A 22296-nucleotide genomic window follows, 5' to 3' on the forward strand; every position below is an offset into this window, starting at 1 on the left:
GTCATTCTGCTAAGACTACTCGATTGGGTAGATTCACTTAGTAATATGAAGTCATTCTGCTAAGACTACCTGATTGGGTAGATTCACTTAGTAATATGAAGTCATTCTGCTAAGACTACCTGATTGGGTAGATTCACTTAGTAATATGAAGTCATTCTGCTAAGACTACCTGATTGGGTAGATTCACTTGGTAACGTGACAGTAAAAGCCCACTAAGGTACACCTGAGGAACTCTCACTAACAATTCCTGCACTACATTCATAAGGTGTTGCTGCTGCAACAGGTACAAGTTACAGCGCATATAGTTTAAATACATCAATGAAATGGCATTTAGATAAAATGTCATTCCTGGCTACAGCTGAAATACTGGCTGGTTATTAGTTGGTGATTTGGAATGTAACATGCATTTTATACCACATAGAGCAGCTGAAAAATTAAATAAAATCAATGTTGTTGCTTTTTGCTGTCGTGAGGTTATTGATATGTGAGAAGGGGTCGAGCTAGGCTCAAGAGTGGAGGCTAGATACGGGATGCTTAAAGCATTGCCATTGATTTTATCATCACCAAAAATAGGAAAACTCAGTTGAGGGGGTGAGAGGGATAGGAGATGTTCGGAGGGGTTGCGATGGTTCTGCCCACCTTGGTTGTCACCGTGAGGAGGGGTTTCACTTCTGAAGACGCCTTACTGGGTATCTCCTTCAGGACCATGGCAACAGTCTTATCTGCAGCCCTAGAATCTCTCCCCTATAACAAGTGAAATCAACAATGACTCGTGTCAGGACAATTGGATCAGTCAATGTTTTTGCCCTCTAGGGCATCTTACCAACTTTACTTTATGATGATGGAATTATATAATAGGCTATGGTGAGCTATCTAGGAAAAAACAGCAACATTGATTGAAAACAAACCCACAAGACTATAACAATGGCTATGGAGGGGTTACTATACACAGAGAGCATGGTCTCTTGCAGTGGAGGCTACTCAGAGGAGGAAGGGGAGGACCATCCTGCTCAGTGAATTTCATAAAAACTCAAACATTTACAAATTTAAAAGTGATCCTTTTTAGACACTATACTAAATATATTCAAATGTCACCAAATAATTTATTAAAACACACTGTTTTGGAATGAAGGTCTACAGTAGCCTCAACAGCACTCTGTAGGGTAGCAACATGGTGTAGCCGGAGGACAGCTAGCTTCCATCCTCCTCTGGGTACATTGACTTCAATACAAAACCTTGGAGGTCATGGTTCTCACACCCTTCCATAGACTTACACAGTAATTATGACAACTTTAAGAGGATGTCCTCCAACCTATCAGAGCTCTTGCAGCATAAACTGACATCTTGTCCACCCAATCAAAGGATCAGAGAATGAATCTAGTACTGAAAGTATAAGCTACAGCTATCTAGCGTAGAACACTCTTGTAATCCTATTGTTTCTCACTGTGAGAACTGTGCAGAAAGAAGGGAGCATTCTAGAATGGTAGCCTCTCTTCTCTTTACTGATCAGTGTGCACCTTGTCAGGTTGTGTTTTTTTAGCTTCTACTGTAAAGATATTGAGACCTTGGATTGCAAATATGGTTGAATATCCTCCGTAAGGCGTCTCACTATGGAGTCTGATGTTTGACTGGGTGGTGCTGCAGTTTTCTGTGGGAATAAGCTTGTATACACAACATATACTGAGTGCACAAAACATTTAGGACATATGCTCTTTCCATAACATAGACTGTTTCTGTACAGCACTTTGTGACATCGGCTGATGTAAAAAGGGCTTTATAAATACATTTGATATCTAGCACTGCAGTGCATGAAATGTGGTGAGTAGTTGACTCAAAGAAAAACAATAGTTGAACAGTTTTAAACAAATTCATTTCTTCAAAATAGAGAGTGTATAATTTGTTTTCCAGTTTCACTTACATAGCTAGCAAAGGCAGCTAGATAGTTTAGCCTACTCAAACACCCAGCTCAAACAGAGGAATGCTATATTAGCTAGCTGGCTATGATTATCCAACACAAAACTGGAACTCTTCCAAGTCAAGGTAAGCTTTTGGTTTTACTAATTTATTGCCATCGGTGCTTGCCGGTGTAAATGCTAAACTGACTATACACTGGAACTGTACTGCAGGATTGTAGAGGGTTTACTAACGTGTTAGTTCTATTAACTATGTTGACTATGACGTTACTTTAGCTAATATGGTGACAACGATGTAGGCTGTGTGTAGTGGTTATGATATGGTTTTGCTTCAAAAGTTTTTTTCGCCTGGTCACATACAGCTGATGTGTTGTGCATTGAAGTCCACAAACGAAGAGAAAAGGGGAGAGGAGGAGAGAGCATGGATGCGAGAAGGAATACAATGTGGCTGCTATGAAAGTGAACTGTGTTTGCGTGTGATCACGGGTGTACTTATTCCACTGATTCTGTTGAAAAGTGTTTCTTAAACGGAAGCAAACTAAACGAAACGGGGATAAACGTACCTGAATTTGTCCAATACAAACTCTCGTTTGCAAGTATTGGTCTAATGATCAAGGCGGTATTGAATGTGTCACTGTCTGTCACCTCAAACCTTTCTCTCGACCTGTGTGCATCTACATTGTACACTTTCATTCATAGGCTAGGTTGTAGCAACCTCTTGAAAATTTGAGAAAATCACGTAGTCATCATGTATCATGTAGTATCATGTAGTAGCCTAAACCTATCGATGATACATTGAACTGGGTGAATGGAATATGTACAACAGGCGTTGGATGGTATCCCAGATCTGACATGGTAAAAATCTGTTTTTCTGCCCTTGAGCAAGGCAGTTAACCCCGGGCGCCGTGGATGTCAATTAAAGCAGCCCTCCGTACCTCCCAGTGGGGTTAAATGCGGAAGACACATTTCAGTTGAAGGCATTCAGTTGTACAACTGACTAGGTTTCCCCAATATGCTGTAATAGAAATAAGGCCATGCTAATAACAAATAAAATGGCCTCCCTCATCTTAAATGGCACTGACTGCCACTGGTCTCTTGTTACATTCAGCAGTTTGATCAGATATAGCTAGCATCTCTAATGATGACGAGTGGACAATACAGTAGGAATGTGCTAGTCAGTCTCTCATTGTTTAGAATAATCTAGGCTGGGTGATGAACTATACACATGTCTACTGGATGACTGCCAAGGGGACATAGGGCTATACTGGAAAGTTGCAGTCACGTTTCAGCGTGACCTCATAACGTGACTTTACAAGGCTGAAATTGATTTCAAAAGCTGTTTATTTAACCAGGCAAGTCAGTTAAGAACACATTTTTATTTTCAATGACGGCCTAGGAACAGTGGGTTAACTGCCTGTTCAGGGGCAGAACGACAGATTTGTGCCTTGTCAGCTCGGGGATTTGAACTTGCAACCTTTCGGTTACTAGCCCAACGCTCTAACCACTAGGCCACCCTGCCGCCCCGTTATCCTGATTCTAGACCGTAAAACCATCAACAATCTTGCAAAATAAATACATTGTTTTCACAGTACTCAACTGACATTTAAGATGGGCTCATATCACCAGTAGATGTATTGTTGGAGAAATATGAAGGTTCTGGCTATATAAAGGCTACCCTAAACATTGAACATGAATAGCAGAACATTTGTAGTGCATTCATGTTACCAGCATTTCACATACTGTATGTACAGTCATGGCCAAAAGTTTTGAGAATGACACAAATATACATTTTCACAAAGTCTGCTGCCTCAGTTTGTATGATGGCAATTTGCATATACTCCAGAATGTTATGAAGAGTGATCAGATGAATTGCAATTATTTGCAAAGTCCCTCTTTGCCATGCAAATGAACTGAATCCCCCCAAAACATTTCCACTGCATTTCAGCCCTGCCACAAAAGGACCAGCTGACATCACGTCAGTGATTCTCTAGTTAACACAGGTGTGAGTGTTGACGAGGACATGGCTGGAGATCACTCTGTCATGCTGATTGAGTTCGAATAACAGACTGGAAGCTTCAAAAGGAGGGTGGTGCTTAGAATCATTGTTCTTTCTCTGTCAGCCGTGGTTACCTGCAAGGAAACATGTGCCGTCATCATTGCTTTGCACAAAAAGGGCTTCACAGGCAAGGATATTGCTGCCAGTAAGATTGCACCTAAATCAACCATCAGATCATCAAGAACTTCAAGGAGAGCGGTTCAACTGTTGTGAAGAAGGCTTCAGGGCGCCCAAGAAAGTCCAGCAAGCGCAAGGACCGTCCCCTAAAGTTGATTCAGCTGCGGGATCGGGGCACCACCAGTACAGAGCTTGCTCAGGAATGACAGCAGGCAGGTGTGAGTGCATCTGACTTTTGGAGGGTGGCCTGGTGTCAAGAAGGGCAGCAAAGAAGCCACTTTTCTCTGGGAAAAACATCAGGGACAGACTGATATTCTGCAAAAGGTACAGGGATTGGACTGCTGAGGACCGGGGTAAAGTCATATTCTCTGATGAATCCCCTTTCCGATTGTTTGGGTCATCCGGAAAAAAGCTTGTCCGGAGAAGACAAGGTAAGTGCTACTATCAGTCCTGTGTCATGCCAACAGTAAAGCATCCTGAGACCATTCATGTGTGGGGTTGCTTCTCAGCCAAGGGAGTGGGCTCACTCACAATTTTGCTTAAGAACACAGCCATGAATAAAGAATGGTAACAACACATCCTCCGAGAGCAACTTCTCCCAACCATCCAGGAACAGTTTAGTGACGAACAATGCCTTATCCAGCATGATGGAGCACCTTGCCATAAGGCAAAAGTGATAACTAAGTGGCTCGGGGAACAAAACATTTTGGGTCCATGGCCAGGAAACTCCCCAGACCTTAATCCCATTGAGAACTTGTGGTCAATCCTCAAGAGGCAGGTGGACCAACAAAAACACACAAATTCTGACGAACTCCAAGCATTGATTATGCAAGAATGGGCTGCCATCAATCAGTATGTGGCCCAGAAGTTAATTGACAGCATGCCAGGGCGGATTGCAGAGGCCTTGAAAAAGAAGGGTCAACACTGCAAATATTGACTCTTTGCAAACTACTAAACTACAGGTTTATTATAGCAGCATGGCCTCAGAGCCATACTTGATGTATTTATGAGCAACTCCAAGATATATGATACCCACTAATGGTCTAGTTGCTTTAGACAGAATGAACGTAGGGAGGTTTGTTGGGGAGGATGGTTGGGCATAATCCGCAATTGTTTAGCAGTCCAAAGGTTGCATGTTCGAGTGGCATTGGGCACAACTGTAGCTAACCCTTTCCTATCCCTTAACCCAATTCACCTCAAACCTAATGTTATCTGTCGCATAAATCAAATCACATTTGATTGGTCACATACACATATTTAGCAGATGTTATTGCGGGTGTAGCGAAATGCTTGTGTTCCTAGCTCCAATAGTGCAGTAGTATCTAACAGTTCACAACAATACACACAAATCAAAAAGTAAAAGAATGGAATTAAGAAATCTATAAATATTAGATTGAGCACCGTCGGAGTGGCATTGACTAAAATACTGTAGAATAGAATACAGTATATACATATGAGATGAGTAAAGCAGTATGTAAACATTATTTAAATGTTATTAAAGGGACCGGTGTTCCATTATTAAAGTGACCAGTGATTCCATGTCTATGTATATAGGGCAGCAGCCTCTAAAGTGCAGGGTTGAGTAACCGGGTGGAAGCCGGCTAGTGATGGCTATTTAACAGTCTGATGGCCTTGAGATAGAAGCTGTTTTTCAGTCTCTTGGTCCCAGCTTTGATGCACATGTACTGACCTCGCCTTCTGAATGATAGCAGGGTGAACAGGCCATGAACAGGCCATGGTGGTTGATGTACTTGATGATCTTTTTGGCCTTCCTGTGACATTGGGTGCTGTATGTGTCTTGGAGGGTAGGTAGTTTGCCCCTGATGATGTGTTGGGAGGACCGCACCACCCTCTGGAGAGCTCTGCGATTGAGGGCGGTGCAGCTGCCGTACCAGGTGGTGATACAGCCCGACAGGATACTCTCAATTGTGCATCTGTAAAAGTTTGTGAGGGTTTTAGGGACAAAGCAACATTTCTTCAGTCTCCTGAGATTGAAGAGGCGCTATTGCACCTTCTTCACCACACTGTCGGTGTGGGTGTACCATTTCAGAACCTCATTGATCTGTACACTGAGAAACTTGAAGCTTTCCACCTTCTCCACTGCAGTCCTGTCGATGTGGATAGGGGCATGCTCCCTCTGCTGTTTCCTGAAGTCCACGATCAGCTCCTGTGTTTATGTTGACATTGAGTGAGAGGTTATTTTACTGGCACCACTCTCCCATGGCCCTCACCTACTCTCTGTGGGCTGTCTTGTCATTGCTGGTAATCATGCCTACTACTGTTGTGTCATTTGAGGCGTGCGTGGCAACGAAGTCATGGGGGAACAGGGAGTACAGGAGGGGACTGAGCATGCACCCTTGTGGGGCCCCTGTGTTGAGGAACAGCGAAGTGAGGTTGTTGTTTCCTACCTTCACCACCTGGGGGGCGACCCGTCAGGAAGATAAGAACCCAGTTGCACAGGACAGGGTTCAGACCCAGGGACCCAAGCTTAATGATGAGCTTGGAGGGTACTATGGTGTTGAATGCTGCGCTATAGTCAATGAACAGATTTCTTACATAGGTATTCCTCTTATCCAGATGGGACATATTTAGTAGATGTTATTGCGGCTGTAGCGAAATGCTGTGAATTCACCTAACCTTTGTTAACCCCTCCCTGCTTTTACAGTAAGCCTTGAAGTGGCACCACACAGCACATGTAGAAGGGAGTGGATTTCATACCGAAACCCCACTTGCGATGACAGAGAGCCACCATCGGGATTTCAATGGTAGACTTGAACCGCTAGCGGCAAAAAGAGCTAGATTTACTACTGAAAGACCAACATATATCACTTTTGCAATGAACTGTCAAAATGAAGACCAGAATTGACGTGTTTCACTATAACTAAGCCTAAAACATCTGTTTTTTGATGGGGTTTTTTCTTTCTCATGAAAGTTACTCCTGGTCACCAAACCCCTGGTCACCAATCCCCTGGTCACCAATCCCCTGGTCACCAAACCCCTGGTCACCAATCCCCTGGTCACCAATCCCCTGGTCACCAAACCCCTGGTCACCAATCCCCTGGTCACCAATCCCCTGGTCACCAATCCCCTGTTCACCAATCCCCTGTTCACCAATCCCTGGTCACCAATCCCTGGTCACCAATCTCCTGGTCACCAAACCCCTGGTCACCAATCCCCTGGTCACCAAACCCCTGTTCACCAATCCCCTGGTCACCAATCCCTGGTCACCAAACCCCTGGTCACCAATCCCCTGTTCACCAATCCCTGGTCACCAATCCCCTGTTCACCAATCCCCTGGTAACCAATCGCCTGTTCACCAATCCCCTGGTCACCAATCCCTGTTCACCAGTCCCCAGTTAACCAATCCCCTGTTCACCAATCCCCTGTTCACCAATCCCCTGGTCACCAATCCCCTGTTCACCAATCCCCTGTTCACCAATCCCTTGTTCACCAATCCCCTGGTCACCAATCCCCTGGTCACCAGACCAAATTCATTGTTCTGAACTAATAGAATACCTGGAGGGTAGAACTTGTGTTTTCCTCTGGTAATCTAAAGGGGTGGGACATAATGCTTAGTTACTTACGTGGTCTCTTGGTTTAAAGCATAACGCTCTGGTAGAGGAGGGCTTCCCAAACTCGGTCCTAGGGGCCCCCCTTGGGTGCATATCTAGTTTATTTTGCCCCCTAGCACTACACAGCTGATTCAAATAACCAACTCATCATCAAGCTTTGAATACTTGAATCAGATGTGTAGTGCTGGGGGGGGGGGACAAAATGTGCACCCAAGCACAACGACTTCGGGAAAACCTGTGGTAGAGGACAGTCTCACTAATGTAATTCCATGTTTGTTGTTAGTCTGGAGATGGATAGACTTGTTTTATTGAATCAGCTTACAGCAACATTAATATGGTTTGTTGTAGTGGCACACGACCTCAGTTCTACAGTATAAAAAAATCAAGGGATATACATGAGTAGTGATAAATATATTGTTGCTCCTTGGTGTCTTCTCTGTAGGTCAGTTGGTAAAGCATGGCGCTTGCAACACCAGGATTGTGGATTCAATTCCCAGGGGCCACCCATACGTAAAAGGTAATGCACGGATGATTGGATAAAAGCATCTGCTGTATATTATTACAGTGCCTTGCGAAAGTATTCGGCCCCCTTGAACTTTGCGACCTTTTGCCACATTTCAGGCTTCAAACATAAAGATATAAAACTGTATTTTTTTGTGAAGAATCAACAACAAGTAGGACACAATCATGAAGTGGAACAACATTTATTGGATATTTCCAACTTTTTTAATAAATCAAAAACTGAAAAATTGGGCGTGCAAAATTATTTAGCCCCCTTAAGTTAATACTTTGTAGCGCCACCTTTTGCTGCGATTACAGCTGTAAGTCGCTTGGGGTATGTCTCAGTTTTGCACATCGAGAGACTGACATTTTTTCCCATTCCTCCTTGCAAAACAGCTCGAGCTCAGTGAGATTGGATGGAGAGCATTTGTGAACAGCAGTTTTCAGTTCTTTCCACAGATTCTCGATTGGATTCAGGTCTGGACTTTGACTTGGCCGTTCTAACCTGGATATGTTTATTTTTGAACCATTCCATTGTAGATTTTGCTTTATGTTTTGGATCATTGTCTTGTTGGAAGACAAATCTCCGTCCCAGTCTCAGGTCTTTTGCAGACTCCATCAGGTTTTCTTCCAGAATGGTCCTGTATTTGGCTCCATCCATCTTCCCATCAATTTTAACCATCTTCCCTGTCCCTGCTGAAGAAAAGCAGGCCCAAACCATGATGCTGCCACCACCATGTTTGACAGTGGGGATGGTGTGTTCAGGGTGATGAGCTGTGTTGCTTTTACGCCAAACATAACGTTTTGCATTGTTGCCAAAAAGTTATATTTTGGTTTCATCTGACCAGAGCACCTTCTTCCACATGTTTGGTGTATCTCCCAGGTGGCTTGTGGCAAACTTTAAACAACACTTTTTATGGATATCTTTAAGAAATGGCTTTCTTCTTGCCACTCTTCCATAAAGGCCAGATTTGTGCAATATATGACAGATTGTTGTCCTATGGACAGAGTCTCCCACCTCAGCTGTAGATCTCTGCAGTTCATCCAGAGTGATCATGGGCCTCTTGGCTGCATCTCTGATCAGTCTTCTCCTTGTATGAGCTGAAAGTTTAGAGGGACGGCCAGGTCTTGGTAGATTTGCAGTGGTCTGATACTCCTTCCATTTCAATATTATCGCTTGCACAGTGCTCCTTGGGATGTTTAAAGCTTGGGAAATATTTTTGTATCCAAATCCGGCTTTAAACTTCTTCACAACAGTATCTCGGACCTGCCTGGTGTGTTCCTTGTTCTTCATGATGCTCTCTGCGCTTTTAACGGACCTCTGAGACTATCACAGTGCAGGTGCATTTATACGAAGACTTGATTACACACAGGTGGATTGTATTTATCATCATTAGTCATTTAGGTCAACATTGGATCATTCAGAGATCCTCACTGAACTTCTGGAGAGGGTTTGCTGCACTGAAAGTAAAGGGGCTGAATAATTTTGCACGCCCACTTTTTCAGTTTTTGATTTGTTAAAAAAGTTTGAAATATCTAATAAATGTCGTTCCACTTCATGATTGTGTCCCACTTGTTGTTGATTCTTCACAAAAAAATACAGTTTTATATCTTTAAGTTTGAAGCCTGAAATGTGGCAAAAGGTTGCAAAGTTCAAGGGGGCCAAATACTTTCGCAAGGCAATGTATATATTCATGTCATTGTTGCCTAATGCTTAGTAGTGGAGGATTCAGTTACCTGGAAAATCAAATCTGTATCAGATTGATACCGATCAGTGTGCATAGATTAGTTCCTTTGTGAATACAGGCCTTATTTTGACTCCATAGAGGGAAAAAAAGTGAAGTGACTTAACTCGAGTGCAAAAAAAAAACCTGTAATGAAGTAGTTCCACTAGGGAATACATACTCGCTGCAAATATGGTCAACATTCATCCTTTATCACAGAAACAACTTTCCCTACGCTCTATTCCACTGTGTGTATTATGGACCTGTAGCCACATAGACTGACTGGGGGATGGTATGGCCACTTTGCATATGGTCCCTGTTACGCAACATCCGTGTTGCTAACAGACGGGTTAGTTGACAACGCCACAAAAATGATGCTCACGCTTCAAAGTGGCAGAAGGCTGTGTGTGTTGTGATTCTGGATGCCCAGATAGCTAGCAACAATGACAAAAAACGGCCTTGTTGGGGAATCGTAAGCTTGTTTCATCTTGTTCTTTATTCCATGTCTTGTTTTGAGGTGTTTTGACTCATGTCACCTCTACGCTAATATGGCAAAAAGCATTTGAGAGACAACACATGCTCATTGTGCAACTATATTTATGTTTTCAATCAACATTGGAGAAGAACTATAGTTTACGTGTTATCAACATTCTAAGCCAATCCCGTCTGTTTTGCCCCATAGTTGCGCAAGCTAAACAACCAACCCATCTATGACGCTGTTTGATGCATCTCTAGGAGAGGTCGGCCGATTAATCGGAATGGCCGATTTCAAGTTTTCATAACAATCGGAAATCGGTATTTTTGGGCACCGATTTTTTTAAACAATTATTATATATATTTTATACCTTTATTTAACTAGGCAAGTCAGTTAAGAACACATCTTTACTTTCAATGACGGCCTAGGAATGGTGGGTTAACTGCCTCGTTCAGGGGCAGAACGACAGATTTTCACCTTGTCAGCTCGGGGGATCCAACCTTGCAACCTTACAGTTACCTAGTCCAGCGCAATAACAACCTGCCTCTCTCTCGTTGCACCCCACAAGGACACTGCCTGTTACGTGAATGCAGTAAGCCAAGGTAAGTTGCTAGCTAGCATTAAACTCATCTTATAAAAAACAATCAATCATAATCACTAGTTAACTACACATGGTTGATGATATTACTAGATATTATCTAGCGTGTCCTGCGTTGCATATAATCTGACTGAGCATACAAACATACAAGCATCTAAGTATCTGACTGAATGTTGGTAGGCAGAAGAAGGAGCTTAAACATGAATTCAAACAGCACTTTCGTGCGTTCTGCCAGCAGCTCTTCGTTGTGCGTCAAGCATCGCGCTGTTTATGACTTCAAGCCTATCATCTCCCGAGATGAGGCTGGTGTAACTGAAGTGAAATGGCTAGCTAGTCAGCGCTAATAGCATTTCAAACGTCACTCTCTCTGAGCCTTCTAGTAGTTGTTCCCCTTGCTCTGCATGGGTAACGCTGCTTCGATGGTGGCTGTTGTCGTTGTGTTGCTGGTTCGAGCCCAGTTAGGAGCGAGGAGAGGGACGGAAGCTATACTGTTACACTGGCAATACTAAAGTGCCTATAAGAACATCCAATAGTCAAAGGTTAATGAAATACAAATGATATAGAGGGAAATAGTCCTATAATTCCTATAATAACTACAACCTAAAACTTACCTGGGAATATTGAAGACTCATGTTAAAAGGAACTACCAGCTTTCATATGTTCTCATGTTCTGAGCAAGGAACTGAAACGTTAGCTTTGTTACATAGCACATGTTGCACTTTTACTTTCTTCTCCAACACTTTGGTTTTTTAATTATTTAAACCAAATTGAACATGTTTCATTATTTACTTGAGGCTAAATTGATTTTATTGATGTATTATATTAAGTTAAAATAAGTGTTAATTCAGTATTGTTGTTATTGTCATTATTACAAATAAAAAAATAAAAATCAGTATCGGCTTTTTTGGCCCTCCAATAATCGGTATCGGCGTTGAAAAATCATAATCGGTCGACCTCTAATCTCTAGACTTGCTCCTGACAGCTCCTCACCTCAATCTATCAGATTCCCGCAGAGACTTAAAAAACTGCCATGTGGAAATAGCTAGGATTCTCAGCAGACTGAAAATTACCCGGGGTTGAGATAAACACACGACTCAATTTAGTTGAGAGGGAGCGTCAAGGCGTGAGCTGGATGCTTTAAGGCGTAGTTAATGATTTGTGTGGAGCAGAGACCGATGTAGAAGGGAATGTCCCCGCTGAGCTGAAAAGCTCAGCTGCCAAGTGGGGACCTGATTCATTTCCGGAGTCCCTCCAAATGGGTAACGTTTCAACCAGGTATCCCAGCAACACATCCTCATGCACACATACACTTGGACATGCACACAGGGGCAATGCAGCCATTTTTATCTCAATATCAAATAATTTCTGGGTAACAATTAAGTACCTTAGTGTGATTGTTTTCAATTAAAATGGTCAAAAATAAAGAAAAATTACTTCTTAGCAAAGAGCCATTTCTCAATAAATTATTTTGCTAGGACTGTTTGGGAGTGGTCTGAGTTATTGGCAGAGAGGTTTGGAACAATTTCTAAATTACCGCCCGGTGATGTCATCCCACCAAAACAGGCTGAAATTTAAGGCAGTCTTTTCAAACACTAAAAGGACGTTATCATTTCCACAATTTCATAGTATTTTTCCAACTTCATAGTGTGAAGAATAAAAATAGGATTGCACTCCTGTGAATAAACTTAAATAAACATGTTTTGTATTGCTGCACGAACGTTTGGGGGTAAGAGCCCTTCTTCAGCGTGCATATGAGGCAATGTTAGGACAGCCTTACAGGCTGCACACAGGTAGCCATAACTATAGATTCACAGTCAGTATTGGTCCAAATAAGAGATCCCAGCAGGGAGAGCTATGGGGGAAAGATGAAATATTTACAAAAAACACACAAAGATACACTATGATGTCATTATAGCCTAAATATTAGGAAGGTATTTTCGGTCTATATATTTATAGATGGCTTGCAGTTGCGTCCCAAATCACCAAGCCCCATGTTGGAAGACCAAACATTTTGCTACCACGGGAAACTTTGGGAAGATTTCCCATTATTTAGTTTTTCTAAGGACACAGAAAACTGAGGCAGTGGGAAAACCTATTCAAGAAAGGCTAGTGGTTAGAGCATTAGGCCAGACAACGTAGACATCTGTTGTTCTGCCCCTGAACAAGGCAGTTAACCCACTGTTCCCCAGTAGGCTGTCATTGTAAATAAGAATTTGTTCTTAACTGACTTGCCTAGTTAAATAAAGGTTCAAAATAAATATATTTTGAAAGTGATAAAAAAAAGATGTATTATTAGCCAGCTAGCTTGCTACAGACACTTAGTGCGCAGGCTAACTCAAATGAGCTACTAACGAAATGTTGGATTGTTACCGTTAGCTAACTTTACATACGTGAATTAAATATCACCCGATTGCTAACTTCATATTAGCTAGTAAGCTATCTTCATGTATTTATCATTGTAACTCGAAATGCATTTGTAGCTAGGTAGCTAGCTAACAGCCACGGAAGAGTGTGAAAGGATTAGCTAGCAGGTCCAGCTGTCAGGGAAGGGAGAGGGCAGGTACCTATATGGGAGGACATTATGAAACTATTCTCCAGTTCCAGTCCTTAGTGAGAAAAACTGAGGACTGAAAGATATAGCAACATAATATTCAGGGCTGTCTAACTTGAGTATAATGCTGCCTGTTTCTTTGTGATGTTTTCTGTCCTCAGATACAGAGAGCTGTCAAACCCTGTCTGCAGATGAAAAGGTCCCAAAGAATGTCCCAAGAGAATAAGGGTACATCCTTAGATTATATGTGTACCTAGGTATGCAAATTCTGTGAACAAAAATACAGTTTAAAAGTCACACACAATTTTTTATTTACCTTGGCAAGTCAGTTAAGAACAAATTCTTATTTTCAATGAAAATAAGCCGTGGGTTAACTGCCTGTTCAGGGGCAGAACGACAGATTTGTACCTTGTCAGCTCAGGGGTTTGAACTTGCAACCTCCCAGTTACTAGTCCAACGCTCTGTGTATTACCCAGTTCTGACACTATTCCTGTCCTGTTCCATGTCTGTTCCAACTAATTTTTGACTCCCTTTTCCTGCTTCTCGACTCCAGCGATTGTCCTTACACACAACCACTATTACCAAGAAATTGTCAAAGATTCCAGTCACCCAAGTCATAAACTGTTCTCTGGTACCGGAGCACCAAGTCTAGGACCAAAAGGCTCCTTACAGCTTCTACCCCCAAGACTGCTGAACAATTAATCAAATGGGGCGGCAGGGTAGCCTAGTGGTTAGAGCATTGGATTAGTAACTGGAAGGTTGCAAGTTCAGGTTCCCTGTTCCTAGGCTGTCATTTAAAATAAGAATTTGTTCTTAACTGACTTGCCTGGTTAAATAAAGGTAAAATAAAAATGGACACCTGGAATATTTACATTGACACCCCCTCCACCCCTTTGTTTTTACACTGCTGCTACTAGCTGTTTATGATCTATGCATAGTCACTTTACCTCGACTAACCTGTACCCCCACACATTGACTCGGTACCGGTACACCCTGTATATAACCTCATTATTGTTATTTTAATTATACTTTTTATTATATTTTACTTTAGTTTATTTGGTAAATATTTTCTTAACTATTTCTTTAACTGTGTTGTTGGTTAAGTAAGCATTTCACTGTAAGGTCTACTACACCTGTTGTATTCGGCATTTCACTGTAAGGTCTACTACACCTGTTGTATTCAGCATTTCACTGTAAGGTCTACTACACCTGTTGTATCTAGCATTTCACTGTAAGGTCTACTACACCTGTTGTATTCAGCATTTCACTGTAAGGTCTACTACACCTGTTGTATTCAGCATTTCACTGTAAGGTCTACTACACCTGTTGTATTCAGCATTTCACTGTAAGGTCTACTACACCTATTGTATTCAGCATTTCACTGTGAGGTCTACTACACCTGTTGTATTCAGCATTTCACTGTGAGGTCTACTACACCTGTTGTATTCGGCATTTCACTGTAAGGTCTACTACACCTGTTGTATTCAGCATTTCACTGTAAGGTCTACTACACCTGTTGTATTCAGCATTTCACTGTAAGGTCTACTACACCTGTTGTATTCAGCATTTCACTGTAAGGTCTACTACACCTGTTGTATTCAGCATTTCACTGTAAGGTCTACTACACCTGTTGTATTCAGCATTTCACTGTAAGGTCTACTACACCTGTTGTATTCAGCATTTCACTGTAAGGTCTACTACACCTGTTGTATTTGGCGCATGTGACTAATAGCATTTGATTTGATTCTCATTGGTGTCAGCACAGAGTTTTTGCGCGCCAGACTCATAGGCACCCTTCCAGTCACCCTTCCAGTCACCCTTCCAGGCACCCTTCCAGTCACCCTTCCAGTCTATTAACGCTACATTGGGTTCCAATAGTCATATTTGGCCTGAAATTGCTCATGAGGTGGCTTCATGACGATGGCTATGAAGTTTGATCTTAAGTTATGATTTCATGAACTTTGAGGGAGTTAATTTCCTTTTTTTATAAAGAGTGACAACTGAAAGAAAAATAGAACATAAATGAATTGTATTGGGGTGTTGGGGGTTATCATAACATCATTGACAAATCTGTCAGACCACCTTTTTGATGTGTCCACGTACAGCACTAAAAGCTCAGTCTAAAGATCTTCAGCATTGGACAAATGTCTCCAGACAGATAAGGGGCCCATTAAACCTTTATACCGATCAAGCCTGACTTACAACCTGCCCTTTGCCACTGGACAGTTATAAAAGCCCAGTACAAATGATTGCCCCTTGTACAACTGCTCATCGTCTGGGAGTACCTTTATGTCCCTCCTGAAGCTCCCAGAGTGGTTTATAAAGACTTTCATCTGCAGTTAAAAGGATGGCGTTCTGGACGGCTGCCGTTTTGCAAGATCCGGCTCAATTTAGCTATTTTGTGATTATTATGTTGTTTATTTTCACGAAATGTATCTGTTATTATTTCTTACAACTGACAAGAACGTTTGAACATCAGATCAGCAGTTACTTTCCTCAATTCCGACTTTGACTCATCTGACTTGGGCTCTTTCTGTAATTCCGACACAATTTTTAGGCTCCCCAATAGGAATTGCCGACGTTACAGAGGCAAGAGAGAGGGGATCCTGGTGAGAGCTAACCACCTCCGTCAGCCGGCTTCATTAGGAAATGCATCGGCGACATTGTCCTCAAAAGGAAGGTGTTCTGCTTCCCCAATCAAAAGCCCTGGATTAACACAGAGGTTGTAGCTAAACTAAAGGACAGGGCTACCACACACAGAGCTACCACAGACAGGGCTACCACAGACAGGGCTACCACAGACAGGGCTACCACAGACAGGGCTACCACAGACAGGGATACCACAGACAGGGCTACCACAGACAACCCTGAGGCTACGGCCGAGGACAAGAATAAGTACAAGAAGTCTCGATATGACCTCCGCAGAGTCATAAAATGAGCAAAAGGACAATATACTGTAGGTATAAGGTGGAATCCACGCTACACATGCTTCGATGCCCGCCACCGCGTGCCAGGGGCAACAGTCCATTACGGATTACAAAAGTAGACCCAACCGTTCTAATCTGCCCAACGACACCTTTCCACTAGATGAACTCAATGCTCTTTATGCACGCTTTGACAACAACAACATCGTGCCGGGTATGATGGGCGTCACCGACCCAGAAGATTGGCTGATCTCGCTCTCTTTAGTTAAATCAACACCCGCAAGTCCGCGGAGCCAGATGGTATTCCAGGGAGCGTTTTCAGAGCATGTGCAAAACAGTTGGCAGGCTTATTCATGGTAATTTTCAACGTCTCCTTGTCCCAGTTTGTAACATGTTTTAAGATGACCATCATCATTCCTGTTCCCAAGAACTCTAAGGCTTCGTGCCACAATGACTACCACCCTGTAGCCCTCACATCTGTAATCACGGTGCTTTGAGAGGCTGGTTATGGCACACATAAACTCCACCATGCCAGACACACTAGACCCACTGTAATTTCCATACCGCCCCAACAGATCCATAGACGACGCAATCTCAATTGCACTCCACACTGCCCTCACCCACCTAGAGGAATACCTTTGCGAGAAAGGTGTTCATTGATTACAGCTCAGCTTTCAACACCAAGGTCCCCTCCAATCTTGTCACCAAGCTTAGGATCCTGGGACTGAACACATCCTTCTGCAACTGGAACCTGGACTTCGTTATGGGCCGAACACAGGTGGTGAGGGTAGGCAACATCACCTCCGCCACAGTGACCCTCAACACAGGGGCCCCACAGGGGAGTGTGCTTAGTTCCCTCATGTACTCCCTGTTCACCCACGACTGCATGGTAATGCACGATTCCAACACCATCATCAAGTTTGCTGAGGATATGACCATGGTAGGGCTAATCACCAGCAACGATGAGACAGCCTACAGGGAGGAGGTCAGTGACCTGACTGTGTGTTGCCAGAACAACAACCTCTCCCTCAACATCAGTAAGACCAAGGAAATGGTCGTGGACTACAGGAAACAGGGGTGGCGAGCACGCACCCATCAACTTCGATGGGGTGGCAGTGGAGCAGGTAGACAGCTTCAAGTTCCTCCGTGTCCAAACCACTAAAGACTTAAAATGTTCCAAACAAACACGCACATTCGTGAAGAAGTCGCCTCTTTCCCCTCGGGAGGTTGAAAAAGTTTGGCATGGGCCCTCAAATCCTCAAAAAGTTCTACAATGGTACCATTGAGAGCAGCTTGGCTGGCTGCATCACTGCTTGGTATGGCAACAGCCCTGCGCTCGATCGCATGGCGCTACAAAGGGTGGTGCAGACCCCAGTACTTCACTGGGACCAAGCTCCCTGCCATCCAGGACCTCTATATCAGGCGGTGTGAAAGGAAGGCCTGGAAAATTGTTAAAGACTCCAGCCACCCAAGCCAGACTGTTCTCTCTGCTTCCGCACGGAAGTCTGACACCAACAGGCTCCTAAACAGCTTCTATACCCAAGCCATAAGACTGCTAAAAAAACAACTAAGAGCTAACAAAATGACTACACAGACTATCTGAGTTGACCGTTGTGTATATATATATATATATTTATTTGATTTGCAAACACACACACACACACAAACACTCCATCATCTGCTCACTTGCACATAATATGCTCATACATATATACTGACTGTACACAGCCACACACCCAATCACATACATATATACTGACTCTACACAGCCACACACCCAATCACATACATATATACTGACTGTACACAGCCACACACCCAATCACATACATATATACTGACTCTACACAGCCACACACCCAATCACATACAAGCTACTGCTACTCTGTTTATCTTATATCCTGTTGCCCTAATCACCTTACCCCTATACACATCTACCTCCATCACTCCACTGCACATTGTAAATATGGTATAGGAACTGACTGACCCTGTATATAGCCTCTTACTTTCCTTGTTATTTGTAGCGCTACATTGATATTGATTACTGCGTTGTTGGGTTTGTAACTTACAAGAAAGGCATTTCACAGTACTTGTGCACGTGACATTAAAACGTCATACTTGTCAAATAATCGTCTAACCAATAACAGCACCTCGAACTAAAAGCAGCTGCAAACAGCTGTTGTTTGATATCATAGAAGCGAAACTGAACCGAACTGAATTAGTTCAGCTGCAATAAAGCATTCTTGTATTGCAATGCGGGGCCTTCTGCAGTTGATTACATGCTAAATTATCTCCATTTAATTCCAATTACAACAATATTCTCTCTTTCACAACAGTATGGAAGTGTTTTTGCTCATCTTTAAATCATTTCAATAATTCTCATTTTCTTCTCAGCTACAATGCACTTCAGGCTTCTGAACTAATTAAGAGTCGTGGGAGATTAAGGCAGAATTGGCTGTTTTGAATTCAGTCTCATCTCACATCTCATGAAAATATCAGAAGCAGTCGTAACTAAACCAAATAACTCTCTGTGAGTGATGTTTGGACTACAACAGCTTGGCAAAACTGAAAGGGCTCTTTCTGGGGGCTAAAGACAATAGGTTGCTTTACTTATAATCTAGAATCATGTGGCCATTTTGTTTTCACCTACAAAATTAAAGCGAAGTGTTAAATGGCCAACATGTGAAAGACACACCTAAAGGTGATGATGCGATCTAGCCAACTTTACTCATCCCTCATCTACTGTACTGGCTACTCTACATGACCACAATCCTATACATCCTCTATACATTCTGCTATTTCCTGTTATTCTGTTAATCCTATCCAATCAAATCAAATTGCATTTGTCACATGCGCCGAATACAAAAGGTGTGGACCTTACAGTGAAATGCTTACTTACAAGACCTTAACGAACAATGCAGTTTTAAGAAGAAAAAAAGTGTTGAAAAAAAAAGATAAATAAAAAATAACTGTACAGTCATTTCTACGAACGACTCCATTAATTAAAACCTCTTGGGGCTAGGGGGCAGAATTTCCACTTTTGGATAAATAGCGTGCCCAATTTCAACTTTCTGCTACTCATGCCAAGAATATAAGATATGCATATTATTCATAGATTTGGATAGAAAACACTCTGAAGTTTCTAAAACTGTTTGAATCATGTCTGTGAGTATAACAGAACTTATGTAGCAGGCAAAACCCCGGGGGCTAACTGTTCAGATATATATTTTTTTTGCCTCTCTCTGTTCCCTGACTTGTTATTGCCAAGGGATATTTCTTAGAAACCTGTTTTCAGTTCCTACCGCTTCCACTGGATGTCACCAGTCTTGATGTTGAGGTTATTCCTTTGTGCAATGAAGAAGTAGGCCAACTCGGAACTGGGTACACTTTTGTGAGTTGCGCAAGACGTGAAAAGTGGCGCTGGTTTGTTTTCTTTCCTGTATTGAACACAGATTGCCCTGTCTACAATTTGATCGATTATTAACTTTTAAAAATACCTAAAGTTGTATTACAAAAGTAGTTTGAAATATTGTGGCAAAGTTTAAAGCCAACTTTTGAAATATTTTGTAGTGACGTTGTGTTTTTTTGTAAGCTGTTTTTTTCTGGATCAAATGCACTTTATAAATGGACATTTTGGATATATATGGACGGAATTAATCGAACAAAAGGACCAATTGTGATGTTTATGGGACATATTGGAGTGCCAACAAAAGAAGCTCATCAAAGGTAATGAATGTTTTACATTTTATTTCAGTGTTTTGTGTAGCGCCTGCAGGGTTGAAATATGCTAACTCCTTTGTTTACTGCTGGTGCAGATGGTGCAGATAATAGCTTCTTATGCTTTTGCCGAAAAGCATTTTAAAAATCTAACATGTTGGCTGGATTCTCAACTAGTGTAGCTTTAATTGAGTATCTTACATGTGTGATTTAATGAAAGTTTGAATTTTATAGTATTTTATTTGAATCTGGCGCTCTGCATTTTCCCTGGCAATTGGCCAGTTGAGACATTTGCGTCCCGCCTATCCCTAACTAGTTTTTTAAACCAGTAATCTGTATATAACTGTTTGTCCACCAGGACTACCTTTTCATGCTGCTAGGACAGGAAGTCTGTGTGGATTAAAACTTTGGTGCTGTGTTAAATTCCCTCAGTCAACAGAAGGATTTTTTTTAGGCGATTTGCTAATAGTTTGTGTACACATACAGAACTTAAACCATTTAAGGCCACGCTGAACATAGTGTATATAACGTGAGGGGGATAGAATGTCATCCAGCATCATCCTTGGAGGATCAAATGTCAGCGGTATCACTATGAAGACAGATGGGCAGATGTGGGAAGGGGGGCATGATATGTTGAGCTTATGAAATTGATCCCCCCACCATTTCTGCTTAAATGTGTTTGATGTGTTGTCCTGAAATGAACCAGCTCTACCTTAATGTGACTATGGAATTTATTTGCTGCCAACAAGCAAAGATAAAATAATTTGAAAGCAGCATAGGACAAAATGTTTCTCAGATATGCTTTTAATGGGGACAGAAAAGGCTCGTTATAGCTTGTCTCAAGGGTAGGTGCTGTTTTGTAATCTGAATGGTTGGATTCTTACTATAAAGGCCCACTTCAGTCTTGGCCCCATAGACAAAACTCAAGGCTTTGATGAAAGAGCTAGATTTAAACAACCCCTTGCCGGAGGTGCATTCAGGGACAACATTATACTGCGTTTGCTCCGGATCCCTATAATTCCACTGCTGCGTAACTAAATATTTCACTATGGAGAGGACCTGCACATGTATAGTGGACACAACAGTGAAGTGACCTTTCTCATCGGGACGGTCCAGTAATGCTATATAATGAATGGGACGTTGGGGGAAACCTGTCCTTTTAGGCTTCAGGCTGCTGCAGGTTGGTAAACCTGTCCCTGTAGACTAGAGGCTGCTGCAGGTTGGTAAACCTGTCCCTGTAGACTTCAGGCTGCTGCAGGTTGGTAAACCTGTCCCTGTAGACTAGAGGCTGCTGCAGGTTGGTAAACCTGTCCCTGTAGACTAGAGGCTGCTGCAGGTTGGTAAACCTGTCCCTGTAGACTAGAGGCTGCTGCAGGCTAATAATATGTCCCTGTAGGATAGAGGCTGCTGCAGGTTGGTAAACCTGTCCTTGTAGACTAGAGGCTGCTGCAGGCTAATAATATGTCCCTGTAGGATACAGGCTGCTGCAGGTTGGTAAACCTGTCCCTGTAGACTAGAGGCTGCTGCAGGTTGGTAAACCTGTCCCTGTAGACTAGAGGCTGCTGCAGGCTAATAATATGTCCCTGTAGGATAGAGGCTGCTGCAGGTTGGTAAACCTGTCCCTGTAGACTAGAGGCTGCTGCAGGTTGGTAAACCTGTCCCTGTAGGATAGAGGCTGCTGCAGGTTGGTAAACCTGTCCCTGTAGACTAGAGGCTGCTGCAGGTTGGTAAACCTGTCCCTGTAGACTTCAGGCTGCTGCAGGTTTGTAAACCTGTCCCTGTAGACTAGAGGCTGCTGCAGGTTGGCAAACCTGTCCCTGTAGACTAGAGGCTGCTGCAGGTTGGTAAACCTGTCCCTGTAGACTAGAGGCTGCTGCAGGTTGGTAAACCTGTCCCTGTAGACTAGAGGCTGCTGCAGGTTGGCAAACCTGTCCCTGTAGACTAGAGGCTGCTGCAGGTTGGTAAACCTGTCCCTGTAGACTAGAGGCTGCTGCAGGTTGGTAAACCTGTCCCTGTAGGATAGAGGCTGCTGCAGGTTGGTAAACCTGTCCCTGTAGACTAGAGGCTGCTGCAGGTTGGTAAACCTGTCCCTGTAGACTAGAGGCTGCTGCAGGTTGGTAAACCTGTCCCTGTAGACTAGAGGCTGCT

General features: G+C 42.8%; 1 protein-coding gene across 4 annotated transcripts in view; it reads right to left on the minus strand.

The window, feature by feature from the left end:
• LOC112251981 (PEX5-related protein-like) overlaps nucleotides 1-22296 on the minus strand; it is a 169072-nt gene that overhangs the window by 85863 nt on the left and 60913 nt on the right. For 3 of the 4 annotated variants that reach the window (XR_006083571.1, XM_042322923.1, XM_024422849.2), the window contains exon 2: nucleotides 640-744. The exons of the other annotated variant lie outside the window; for it this stretch is intronic. Coding sequence is in view for 2 of the 3 variants with exons in the window: in XM_042322923.1 (XP_042178857.1) it covers nucleotides 640-744 (105 nt within the window). In the remaining variant the exon portion in view is untranslated. The remainder of the gene's footprint in view (nucleotides 1-639; nucleotides 745-22296) is intronic. 4 annotated transcript variants of the gene reach the window in all.

Source organism: Oncorhynchus tshawytscha, linkage group LG06 (assembly GCF_018296145.1).
Source record: "Oncorhynchus tshawytscha isolate Ot180627B linkage group LG06, Otsh_v2.0, whole genome shotgun sequence".
NCBI classification, from domain to species: domain Eukaryota; kingdom Metazoa; phylum Chordata; class Actinopteri; order Salmoniformes; family Salmonidae; genus Oncorhynchus; species Oncorhynchus tshawytscha.